Raw genomic sequence first — 13,411 nt, 5'->3', positions numbered from 1 at the left:
CCAAGTGGAATATGAGGTGCTGTTCCTGCAACCTTCGGGTGGCATCGATATGGCACTGCAGGAGGCCGAGGACAGACATGTTGTCTGCGGAATGGGAGGGGGAGTTGAAATGGTTTGCAACTGGGAGGTGCAGTTGTTTGTTGCGAACCAAGTGTAGATGTTCTGCAAAGGGATCCCCAAGCCTCAGCTTGGTTTCCCCGATGTCAACGAAGCCACATCTGGAACAGTAGATACAGTATATGACATTAGCAGATGTGCAGGTGAACATCTGCTTGATCTGAAAGGTCTTCTTGGGGCCTGGGATGGGGGTGAGAGGGGAGGTGTAGGGGAAGGTGTAGTACTTCCTGCGATTGCCGGGAAAAGTGCTGGGTGTGGTGGGGCTGGAGGGGAGTGTGGAGCTGACAAGAGAGTTTCAGAGAGAGTGGTCCCTCCAAAAGGCAGATATCAATGGGGAAGGAAAACTGTTCTGGATGTGAGTTTGCTCGCTGAGCTGGAAGGTTAGCTTTCAGACGTTTTGTCACCTTTTTTTTTTAATTTGGTCAGGGTGTATCACCGACTCCAGGACAGACCTGACCCGGTTGGCTATGACCTTGGCCAGGATTTTGTAGTCCACATTCAGTAGTGAAATGGGACGCCAATTCTTAATTTCTTCCCTCTCCCCCTTCCTCTTGTAAATGAGGGTGATGATGCCCTTCCTCATGGACTTGCACATTTCCCCTGCCTGAAGCGCACTATCGTACACCTCCAGCAGGTCCTGGCCGACCAGGTCCCACAGAGCAGAATACAGCTCGACCGGTAAGCCATTGCTCCCCGGAGTCCTATTCCTCTCCAAGGACTTGAGGGCTCTGGTCAGCTCGTCCAGGGATATCGGCCGGTCCAGCCATTCCCTCGTGCCGTTGTCTAAGACCTCCGTGATAGACGACAGGAACGACTCGGAGGCCGTGCTGTCCGTGGGCTTCGTGTCGTACAGTCCGGCATAGAAGGATCTGCTGATCCTCAAAATGTCAGGCCGAGACGACGTCACCAAGCCGTCGTCCTCCTTCAGCTGGCTAAGCACAGAGCTCTCTTCGTGCACCTTCTGAAAGAAGAAACGCGAGCACGTCTCGTCCTGCTCCACGGAAGATTATCCTGGAGGCCTCCGCGGCGAAGAGCGAGGCTTGCTGGCCCCTCACCTCGCGGAGGTCCTCCGTGACATCGACCCCCATCAACTGCAGAAGGAGCAGGTTCTGCACCCTTTTCTGGAGTCGCGACAGCTTTCCCCGCCTCTCTCTCGCCTTCCGAACACCCTTGAGGACAAAGAACCTCTTGATGTTCTCCTTCACAGTCTCCCACCAGTCACCCGGAGACTCAAAGAGGGGTGTCATGGTTCTCCAACCGGCATAATCCCTCTTAAGCTCCTCGACGTTCTCTGGGGTCAACAGAGTCGTGTTGAGCTTCCACGTCCCCTTGCCGGCCGTCGGGTCATCCTGTAAGTGACAGTCGGCCAGCAGGAGGCAGTGGTCAGAGAAGAACACCGGCTCGACGCCGGTGGACCTGACCGAGAACACCCGTGACACAAACAGGAAGTCAATCCTTGAGCGAATAGACCCGTCTGGCCGCGACCAGGTGTACCTCCGCTGCGCTCCATCTGCAGGGGTGCTGAAGACGTCGAGCAGCTTGGCGTCCTTCACCATGCCCATCAGGAGTCTCGACGTGACGTCCAGTTGACTCCCCCCACCCGCTGTCCCCACGCCGGATCTTCCATCTGCATCGATGATGCAGTTGAAGTCTCCGTCTAGGATGACCGGCCTGGACGTAGCCAGCTGGGGTGGAAGCCGCTGCAGGATGGCCAACCGCTCACTCCGTACCGCCGGGGCGTACACGTTGATCAGCCTCAGGGGAGCGTTCCTATAGGTGATGTCAGCCACTAGGAGGCGCCCCCCACCACCACCTCCTGAACTTGAGAGATGGTGAAGTTGCGCCCCCGCAGCAGAATAGCCAGGCCCGAGGAGCGACAGTCGTTACCCCCCGACCAGATTGAAGGCCCACAGGTCCAGGCACCGGACCATTTCCCGTACCCACTGAGGTGCGGTATCCCGCACTCCTGCAGAAACAGGAGGTCCGCCTTGACGGTGGTCAGGTAGGCCAACGTGGACACACATCTTGCGGTGGACTTGACGCTGCGCACATTAATGCTCGCAACTCATACCCCCATTGTGGGCAGTGACCGCAGTACCCTCCCCAAGTCCAAGGTCCAGCCCCTCCATCTGTCCCTTCATGCCCATTGCCCGGGCTAACTGCTGGACGCTCTCCGGGCTCGGGAAACCATCCATGCTGCCTTCCAGGTGGCATCCCCCCGTCGGGGGGACGGATGCAGGAGAGTCCAGCTCTGGGTCAGGCTGGGGACGCGCTGTTTCCTCCTTCCCGCATGGAAGTTCCGGGGGGCCCCCCAGGGCCCCAACGGCACTTGACTGGGTGTCGGAGGGAGCCTCAGGACGCCTCCCGTCACCTGGAAGTGGGGTGCTGCTTTTCTTCTCCCTTGAGATCTTTAGCTTCTGCTTTGGGCAGGCCCCCTTGGAATCTCCCTCGTCAGAGGAGCTCTTATAGCCCCCTTGTAGCTGCCTCTTTCTGCCTGATGGTTGTGGTTCCTGGGCCCGCTGACGCTCCTTCCTCCTCGCTTTCCGGACTGTTGTCCACTCCCCTGGGTCGCTTGTCGCCACCTCCATCGACTCCAGGTTGTCTGGGGGGAGCGAAGCCTGGAGGGGCGCTTTGCTGGCCTCGGGCCCATCCTGCGGGGCTGGGCCCTCCTGCACGACCTGGCCCTCCTGCACATTAGTGGGGTCCTTGCAGGGCCCTGGTGCCTTCCTCTCCTCCAGGGGGGCTGGCCCCGCATTGCCCCTGCCGGCGACCTGGGCATAGGTGGTCCCCCGCCGCGGGCATGCCCTATAGAGGTGACCCGCTTCCCCGCAAAGGTTGCAGCTTTTTTCTTGTTTCATGAACATCAACTAGCCACAAAATGACATGACCTACTATCACTAGTATCCTTACATACAGATGAGGAAGGACACCACTTTGATTGGGACAACACATCCATCCTAGGACAAGCCAAACAGAGACACGCACGAAAATCCCTAGAAGCATGGCATTCCAACCGGAACTCCATCAACGAACACATTGAATTGGAGCCAATCTACCATCCTCTGAGAAAAAAAACAGGAAATGACATCACCAATGCAGGAAATGACATCACCAACCCAAGGAAACCTAACCAGATAAATAGAAAGCGGGACATAACACCAGCGCTTTGTCGGAGGCTCACTGATGATGTTACCTAGAATGGTGACGAAACGTCTGAAGACTAACCTTCCAGCTCAGCGAGCAAACTCACATCCAGAACCTCAACCTAAGCTACAAATCTTCTCAAATCTCGCAAGGAAAACTGTCTTTGGTGGTGGGGTAGGGTTGCAGAATGGCGGAAGTAACAGAGGATGATGCATTGGATCTGGAGGTTGGTGGGGTGGTGTAAAGGAGAGGGTGCTTCTGTTTTGGTTGTTATTGCGGGGAGGGGATGTGAGCATCGATTTGCGGGAAATGCGAAAGACACAGCTGAGGGCGTTCTTGGCCACTGAGTTGGAGGAGTTGCGGTCCTTGAAAAACAAGGACATCGGAGATGTTCGGGAGTGGAATGTCTCATCCTGGGAGCAGGTGCGGTGGAGGCAAAGGAATTGGGAATAGGGGATGGCATTTTTGCAGGAAATTGGGTGGGAAGAGGTGTATTCGAGGTAGCTGTGGGAGTCGGTAGGCTTGAAATGGTTATTGGTTTTCAGGTGGTTGTCAGAGATGGAAACAGAGAGGTCCAGGAAAGGGAGAGAGGTGTCACAGATGGGCCAGATGAACTTAAGGTTGGGGTGGAACATGTTGGTGAAGTGGATGAACTGTCGGAGCTTCTCGTGGGAGCATGAGGCGGCGCCAAGACAGTCATCAATGTAACAGAGGAAGAGGTGGGGTTTAGGGCCAGTGTAGCTACGGAAGAGGGATTGTTCCACATAACCTACAAAGAGGCAGGCATAGCTTGGACCTATGTGTGTACCCATGGCCGCTCCCTCAGCCCCACCACACCGAGGACTTTTCCCTGTAAGCGTAGGAAGTGCTACACCTCCCCCCTCAACCCCATCCCAGGCCCCAAGAAGACCTTCCACATCAAGCAGATATTCAGCTGCATACCTGCTAATGTGGTATACTGTAACGTGCTGTTCTAGATGTGGCTTTCTCTGCATCGGGAAATCAAGAGGAGGCTTGGGGTCCCCTTTGCGGAACACCTACGCTCGGTTTGCAACAAACAACTGCATCTCCCAGTCGCGAACCATTTCAACTCCCCCTCCCACTCCTTAGACGACATGTCTATCCTTGGCCTCCTTCAGTGCCACAGTGATGCTACCCGATGGTTGCAGGAACAGCACCTCATATTCCACTTGGGAACCCTGAAGCCCAAAGGTATCAATGTGGACTTCACAAGCTTCAAATTCCCCCCTCCCTCTACCGTATCCCAAAACCTGCCCAACTTGTCCCCACCTCCCTAACCTGTCCTTCCTCTCACCTATTGCCTCCTCCCACCTCAATCCCCACCCCCATCTTCTACCCACTGGCCTCACCCCACCCCCTTGACCTGTCTGCCCTCCCTAGACTGACCTATCCCCTCCCTAACTCACCGCCTACACTCACCTTTGCTGGCTCTCCCCCCACCTCTTTGGCCTGTCTGTCTCCTCTTCAACTATCTTCTCCCTTATCCATCTTCCATCCGCCTCCCCCTCTCTCCCTATTTATTTCAGAATTCCCTTCCCCTCCCCCATTTCTGAAGACAGGTCTAGACTCAAAATGTCAGCTTTTGTGCTCCTAAGATGTCGCTTGGCCTGCTGTGTTCATCCAGCTCTGCACCTTGTTATCTTAGGCCAGTGTTAATATTTTGAGCCTCATTCATTCAGTGGTCTAATGGCATTCTCCATAACATGGGCCATTCTTTCAGTGGAGGCGATCACATTTTCTGTGCTGGGGTCTGCACTACCTCTGGAAATTCTGGCAGAAACACATAATGTAAGTCCGCAAGTACACTTAGTGGGTGACCCCGAAGCTCAGAATCTGCATTCAGCTGAGTCAAACTTCAAATTTCCCACTATTCATTGGCAACTCTCAACTCTTGATTCTGTCTCCAGGACTTGCTCTTGCTCACATATGATGTGCTTCTCACCATGTGTCATCCTATCTATCAGCAATGCTGAACCTTTGAAATGAGTGAAACCTGCGCTGGTGGACAGTGTGCAGCTATCATGTGACAGTGCAGCCTCAATATTTCAATCCTCCTCCGAAGACTCCACAGGCATCTCTCCCCCCCCCCCCCCCACCCCCCCCCCCCCCCCCACCCCCCAACCCCATCTCCTCTACCATCAACATCAATACTTCTGGGGCAGATGAAAGATACAAGTTAGTGCTGAAATTGGGTGCCAGCTCAGCATTATGCAATGTAATGGTAGCATTGATTCATCACGAGAGACAGTGACATGTCACTGTGATATCTAATGCTTCCACCAGGCTGCTGGCCACCAACATCTCACCTTCAGAAAATCTTTACCTGTAACACTCTCCTAATCTCAAGTATTTTCTCCTTTGTCATTCAGGTGGTCCTATCTGGCCTATTTCTGCTTCTCAGCCTTTCTGAGGAGTTGCAGGCTCCCTTCTGCTACCAGCACAAAATGCAGAAAGGTCGGATTTATTTAGCTACTGAGAGATGAAGGAAGTGAACTTGAGGAGGGTCACTGTGAGGAATGGATGCTAGAGGGTAGTAAAATTTGTGTGAGTGTTCTCTGTTGAACTGTAGTTTTCAGGAAGAGGCTAGAAAGAAAGTAATATGTGTAACAGCAAGGTGTGTTGGTCAGAAGATTGCTGGGCAGGAAAATACTAAGGAGGTGAGAGCAGGATGACTGCCAGCTGGAACTTGTAGGACCCTCGTCTTGCCAGACTAAATGAGATCATTAAACTTTTTCTGGCACTGGTCCATGTGCTTGGCACCACACATTTGCTGCTGCAGATAGCTTCTGAAAATTGCAATCATGCCAGCTGGTGACTTTCTGTCAAACTCAAGGAGCAAAATTTCTTTTTGTCTCCTCATTGCATCACTTATCCTCTTCAGGAATACTGCAGATGAATGTCTGAAGAGAGGGTGCGCTTTAGGTTTTGGGGGTAATGGGATTGATTCTGGAGGTGTTGGGAACTGTGCAAAATAAGTTGTATCTCAACAGGGATATGAACTGTATTGTGGTTTAGATGTTTGCAAGTACTTATGTAAGGAGTTTAAATTAGCTTGGCAAGGGAATGGGAACATAAGCAAATTCAGAAGAGAGAAGCAGATTGGAAAGTGGAAAGCAGGAAATTTAAAAATGAGTGTGGAAGATAGAGGAGACAAACCTAGAAGGTTGATAACCAAAATGTTTAGTGATTTGTGATATATACTTCAATGCAAGGATTGCCATGAATAAGGCATATAAACTCAGGGTAAGGATAGGTATGATACGTTAGCTAATACTGAATCAAGGCTTAAAGAATGGCAGGAAAAGTCGCTCAGCGCTTCCCAGTTATATGACTTTCGGACAGGATAGAATAACAAAGGAATTAAAAAGAAATGGGAGGGTCGTCTCAATCATAATATTGATCAAAGAAACAATTTCATCTGTGAGGTGGGGTTGCATGTGAGAAAGTTCATCAAATTAATACAAGTTAAATTAAGAAGCAAGAATGAAGGGAGAATTGTATAGGCCCTTAAACAGTCAAAATGTAATAGAAGACCAAATCTGTAGGTGAATTACTGAATGCAGAAACAATAGAACAATAATTTTCAGGGATATAAACTTCTGTATTATTAATTGCTTTAGGGTTAGTGTAAAAGTTATTGAGAGTGCATACTTGTTAGAATACATTTGAGAAAACCCAATTTTTACCAATATGCAACAATCCTATCAAGTGATGCAATTCTGGGCCTTGTTTTAGGAAATCAAGCTGGGCAGTTGGTGAGCATTTTCCTGGTGGCGGTGTTCATATTTCAGTTAAATATGTAGTTCAAAAAAGAGAGAGCCCAAGAATGAAGCTCATAAATTTTCGAGGGGCCAACTTTACAAAGTTCAGATGTATTTTGGCAAAAGTGGACTGGAAGCTGCTGTTTGTAACTGCTCTTGCCAGGCGATCTGCTGTCATGGTACGTTACGCTCATCTGTCTCGTACCATTCTCATGCATCCACTGTAGTTTGAGTGGAACTGCTCTGTGATATCAATCATTCAACTATGCCTATGTCAATCCCTCTTTTTGCTGCCCTTCACTTGGCTATTTAGGGAGCGCTCTGGCAGCTTTATGGCTCTGATCAAATGGCTGAATTACTGACATTTTCTTTTTAAGATGTCATTTTCGAAGAGTTCTTTTGTTTTTGCAATTTATATATGGATTTTGGATGTTTTTAGTGTATGTTTTAGCATCCACATTTCAAAATCCTCTGTTACTTCTACAGATACTTAATTATTGTCCAAGTTTCTGTGACACATCAGAAATTGATAGAAAGCAACATTCAATGAGACTTTTCATGTTATGTTTTTGAATATTCTTATATATATTCTTCATTTTCACAATATTCTAGCTATCTCTATTTTGCACCTAACTTCTGCATCACCTTTATAATCTTCTGTTATCATTAATCCTAAATAGACAAATATACGCATATGTTTCCAATATGGCACCATCCATTTCAATCTTCAGTCTAGTTTCCCCCTTTAAACTACCAACATTTTTGCTTTCTCCAGTCACTGAATGTAAATCATTGTCAAAGCTGTGGGAGACATGAATGGAAGAGTTAAAGAGGGTTCAAAGCAAATACTTCCCCAAACAGAAGAAAGGGTTAGACTCACAAATCTAGATCCACTTCACTAGCAAAGAGTACATTAAGTAGAATAAGGCAACAAAAAGTAAAATCAGAGATAATAGGAACTGCAGATGCTGGAGAATTCCAAGATAATAAAATGTGAGGCTGGATGAACACAGCAGGCCAAGCAGCATCTCAGGAGCACAAAAGCTGACGTTTCGGACCTGGACCCTTCATCAGAGAGGAGGATGGGGAGAGGGAACTGGAATAAATAGGGAGAGAGGGGGAGGCGGACCGAAGATGGAGAGTAAAGAAGATAGGTGGAGAGAGTATAGGTGGGGAGGTAGGGGGGGGATAGGTCAGTCCAGGGAAGACAGACAGGTCAAGGAGGTGGGATGAGATTAGTAGGTAGATGGGGGTGCGGCTTGGGGTGGGAGGAAGGGATGGGTGAGAGGAAGAACCGGTTAGTAACCGGTTCTTCCTCTCACCCATCCCTTCCTCCCACCCCAAGCCGCACCCCCATCTACCTACTAATCTCATCCCACCTCCTTGACCTGTCTGTCTTCCCTGGACTGACCTATCCCCCCCCTACCTCCCCACCTATACTCTCTCCACCTATCTTCTTTACTCTCCATCTTCGGTCCGCCTCCCCCTCTCTCCCTATTTATTCCAGTTCCCTCTCCCCATCCTCCTCTCTGATGAAGGGTCCAGGCCCGAAACGTCAGCTTTTGTGCTCCTGAGATGCTGCTTGGCCTGCTGTGTTCATCCAGCCTCACATTTTATTATCTAACAAAAAGTAAAGCTTTTTTTTCAAATATTGAAACTGAATGCTAAAAAATTCCTAGCGGAGTCTAAAATGTTTTGTAGTGAAATTAAAATAGAAAGTAGGAAAGCAAAGAGAGGGCAAGAAAAATTGTTGGTGAGTAAAATCATGGGAAACATAAAGATGTTTATAAATATGTAAAGAACAATATGAAACTAAGAAAAGAACAGAGCTGAGTCGAGACCAGAAAAGTAAACTATGTGTAGGTGGAAGCTGGCATGGTTCTTAATGAATATTGTATATCTGTTTTCACAAGAATGGGGGATGATGCAAACATTGTAGTTAAAGAGAAAGAATATATCACATTGTATGGGGATAAAGTTAGGTATGGAGGAAATATACAAGAAAAGGCATTAGCTATATTGGGCCTGTGCAGGAGAGAACCAAAAGAAGGAAAAGCTTATTTGACTTCATCTTCTCCAATCTACATGTTACAGATACATCTGTTTATGATAGTATTGGTGAGAGTAATACCACATACAGTATACAACACTCGTGGAAATACAGAATCATCTTCCCACTGAGGATAACTTCCATTGTGTTGTATGATGCTACCACCGTGCATATGTGCATTCACAAGGCACAGTAAATGACCAGTAGCAAAATTGTATTCACCCTGAAGCTGTAATGTTGGATTAGCACATCCTTCACTCTATCATTGTCATTAAGTTACGGGAGCAAATCTCATTCAATGAAGGATGCAGGAAAGCATCCAGGAGCAACTCAAAGCAAACCTAAAATTGAGGAAGCAACATGTGAAGGCAAATAACAAGACTATATGCATGCTAAACAGTAGAAGCAAAGGGAAAAGCTATCTCACAACCAACAGAAATAGAACAAAACTCAACTCCCTTGTGTTCAAAAAACTCTCTTGGTTCCCAGTTAAGAATTGCCTGGATATTAAAATTTTCTTCTGGATTTTCAAATTTCTTTATAACCTCACTCTTCTTATTCTCTGTAAAGTTTTCTAACCCTTCAACACTCTAAAACATCGGATCTCCTCGAATTCTAGTATTTGGAGCCAGTATTTAATCACTCAATCACTGTTGGCATTGCCTTGGTCTGCTGAAGCCCTAAGCACTGGAATTACACATCAAAAACCTCTCTGATCCGCTTTCCTTACTTAAAGTTCTTCTTGAAATTTATTTATAAGATTTTAGGCCCCTGCACTCTTACCTGGCTGTGTCACATATTGTTTGGCAATGCTCCTATTGAAGCATTTGCAAATGTTTACTACATTAAAGTACAATATTAATGTAGCTTGTTATTTTCAAAAATGGTGTGGGCCTGTTGCATGTTTGGGGAAGATGCAATACTCTGCACTGTGATTTATAAAATGATATAAGATTAGATGTGTGCGTTTCAGGGATATGATGGTGGGCGATTGAAATAGCCATACTGTGATGGCTGAAATGTGTTCAGCAACCAGGAACACAATCTTACACCTACTCTTCTGATGTAAAATGGGTCTGCAAAGAACATTGCCAGCTGTGAAACACCTGGTGAATTACAAGCCTGTTTCGGGAAATGGCCGTGAATTCAAATTATCAGAAACGTGTATGAATCGGCCACGAAGCATGTTAGCAAAAATATAGTCGTTCCCATTATCTGCTCACCACTTCCTTTCTAACACAGGTATCATGTATGTGGGAAGATAGTCGATGGCTAGGTCAACGTATGTGTCCCTCTTTATCCTCCTGCTCATCAGTACTACAGGCTCGCCATAAGATGCTTGTAGCAGTTGCTCAACTTCAGGTGAGTGAAAATTTTCTCAGTTCATTGAGCTGAATATACATCAATTAGAAATACTTCACTTCATGTCTTGTTAAGCCTGTGCCATCCATTGCAACCATACCCTACTCCATGTGTAATTTCAATATAAAGTCAAAAAATGTTCATTGTTTGTGAGTTGATGTCGACTGATGCAATGGCCACTGTACATATTATATTTGACACATAAGACCATTCTTTTATAATCTGTTTCATTGACCACATTTGTTGATTACTGATCTTGAATTTTAAAACATAATTCTTGAACAACACCTATGTTCATTTTAGCTTTTTTAAAATTCTTAATTGGATAAGGGCATCACTGGTTATGCCGGCATTTATTGCCCATTCCTAATTGCCCAGAGGGCAGTTAAAAATCAACCACATTGCTATGGGACTGGAGTTACAACTAAGCTAAGGATGGCATTTTTCCTATAGTAGATTGGTGAAGCAGTTGGGTGATTCCCCAACTATTGACAATGGATCCATGGTCTTCACCAGAGTCATAAGTACAGATTTTCATTAAATTCAAATTCGACCATCTGCCATGGTAGGATTCCAACCCAGGCCTCAGAACAGCACCTGGATTAACAGTCTAGCGATAAGATTACTAGGCAATTTCCTCTTCTCTGCTGTGTTTAATGTGGTTATATCCAAGCTCTTATCCTTATTCCCCCAAAGTTGTAGTGACTAGCATTTGAAATCTTGGTTTGTGTCTCGATCTGCTCTTAATTCTTAGCATGAATTCAATAATATCTTTATCACTGTTAGCTAGGTATTCCCCCACTATCAGATTGTTGATCAATTTGTACTGGTTTGTAAATTCAGGCAGCTATTCATTTCCTTGTCAAATAGCCCCATTTAAAGGTATTAGTAAAGCTTTCAATGCGTAACATCAATATTTCTGACCAGATCTGGCTTTTCATCAACTTTCATTGTTCTCTTGGTCTTCTAAAAGCTGAGATGAGCAGCTCATTAATTGCATCATGGAAACCAAATTGTCTGACACTCATAGTAGGAAGTGCTGATGCTGGAGAATCTGAGATGACGTGGTGTGAAGCTGGATGAACACAGCAGGCCAAGCAGCAGCAGAGAAGCAGGAAAGTTTGACGTTTCATGTTGAGACCCTTCTTCAGAAATGGGGGAGGGGAAGGGGATTCTGAAATAAATAGGGAGGCAGGGTTTTTTTTTATCCCTGCTCCTCTGATGCTGCTTGGCCTTGTGTGTTCATCCAGCTTGACGTCATGTTATGTCTGACTCTCATGTTCAGCCTATTGCATGTTAATAAAAAGCAAGATAATAAGATAAAACTTAAAGAGAACTTTAATTGTATGCCATTGGAGGAGTTGAACAAAATGGTCAACAATATGACAAATGGCAGATTACAATAGATGTCATAAACCATTAAAACAGGGGTTATTGGTCTTAAACTGACTAGCAACACTCTAACATATAATGAGAAAGGCAAACATATTTCCTTTTATATTTAGAGAGTATTTGCAATGAAAGTATATATCCGAAGACTGCTCTTATCAACTGCTTGAAGTCAGGCTAAGGAAAATGTGGCTGTTTGCTCCTCAAGCAGAACATGAGGAACAGATCAGATTGTGACTGAGACATCCATACTGTGTGTAGGTGGAAGCTGGCATGGTTCTTAATGAATATTGTATGTCTGTTTTCACAAGAATGGGGGATGATGCAAACATTGCAGTTAAAGAGAAAGAATATATCACATTGTATGGGGATAAAGTTAGGTATGGAGGAAATATACAAGAAAAGGCATTAGCCAGATTGGGCCTGTGCAGGAGAGAACCAAAAGAAGGAAAAACTTATTTGACTTCATCTTCTCCAATCTCAATGTTACAGATACATCTGTTTATGATAGTATTGGTGAGAGTAATACCACATACAGTATATACAACTCTCGTGGAAGTAGAGAATCATCTTCCCACTGAGGATAACTTCCATTGTGTTGTATGGTGCTGCCGTGAGAGATCGATTCTTGGTGCGTCACAACCATTCAGTCCAAAGCAGCTGAAGCTGTTGAATGGATTGTGTTGATATATAACTGATTCTCCAGCCATGTACATGCCTTCTATGTTTCTAATATATGAGGAGGTGTTAGAGAAGTTCTCCTTTTTTTAAGAATATAAAAATCCTATATATTTAAACTCTCTTTTCTCTCTCCCCCTAGCTTTGCACAAACGATGATAAACAAGGATAAGGTATCTTCGTGTCAGGGAGCAATAGGTTGGGAACTGTGCTTGGTCTCAGACAGAAAAGATTGGGCAACAAGCCTACTATGGATCAGAGAGAAACTGGGCACTGAGCCTAATGTGAGGGAATAATAGACTGGGCACAGACAGCCTGACATCAGGCTACCTCTGCTGCTGAAAGATATTGATAGATGAAGATCATCATGGTTCATCCATCCAGAGATACCTTAAAGCTGACTGTCTCCTACCACTGTGGTATCCAACTGTTTTATAAATTATTCATGGCTTTTTGTCTCATATCTGGGAATCAATTTCACACATTGATTAATCTTTACACACAGCATTTGGTTCTATATTTACACAAGATTGAGCCTGTGTTCCTTAATTCGACTTTCAGTATTCAATTTCAAATATTATTCTGTTTGTTGTATTTCTCTGTCTTGCTGTTTGTGTTGTTCAGTAGCTGAACATGAGGCCTTAAATTCTTAAAATCTCTTTCCATCTTGTCATGGTCCGTTCCCACATTGGGTTTTATCCTGAGTTGAATTTCCAATCAGACATCTGTGATCACCCAGACTGACTACTTGCACCTCTATAATCACACTTGACTTCACCCTTGCCTCAGTACATGTGAGGCCAACAAGTTCATCTGTGTCATATTTACCTCCATATTTTGCTAATCTCACACACATTTGGCTGACTCCCTATCTTACAACCCTTCACAA

General features: G+C 45.9%; 1 protein-coding gene across 9 annotated transcripts in view; it reads left to right on the top strand.

Annotated features, from left to right (window-relative positions):
* Positions 1-13,411, top strand: part of LOC125462329 (ankyrin repeat and fibronectin type-III domain-containing protein 1-like) — a 753,498-nt gene that overhangs the window by 694,315 nt on the left and 45,772 nt on the right. For all 9 annotated transcript variants that reach the window (XM_048552254.2, XM_059654042.1, XM_048552260.2 and 6 more), the window contains one exon: positions 10,336-10,455. In XM_048552254.2, coding sequence (XP_048408211.1) covers positions 10,336-10,455 — 120 coding nt within the window. The remainder of the gene's footprint in view (positions 1-10,335; positions 10,456-13,411) is intronic.

Source organism: Stegostoma tigrinum, chromosome 23 (assembly GCF_030684315.1).
Source record: "Stegostoma tigrinum isolate sSteTig4 chromosome 23, sSteTig4.hap1, whole genome shotgun sequence".
NCBI lineage: Eukaryota > Metazoa > Chordata > Chondrichthyes > Orectolobiformes > Stegostomatidae > Stegostoma > Stegostoma tigrinum.
This window is presented reverse-complemented; position numbering and strand designations above follow the sequence as displayed.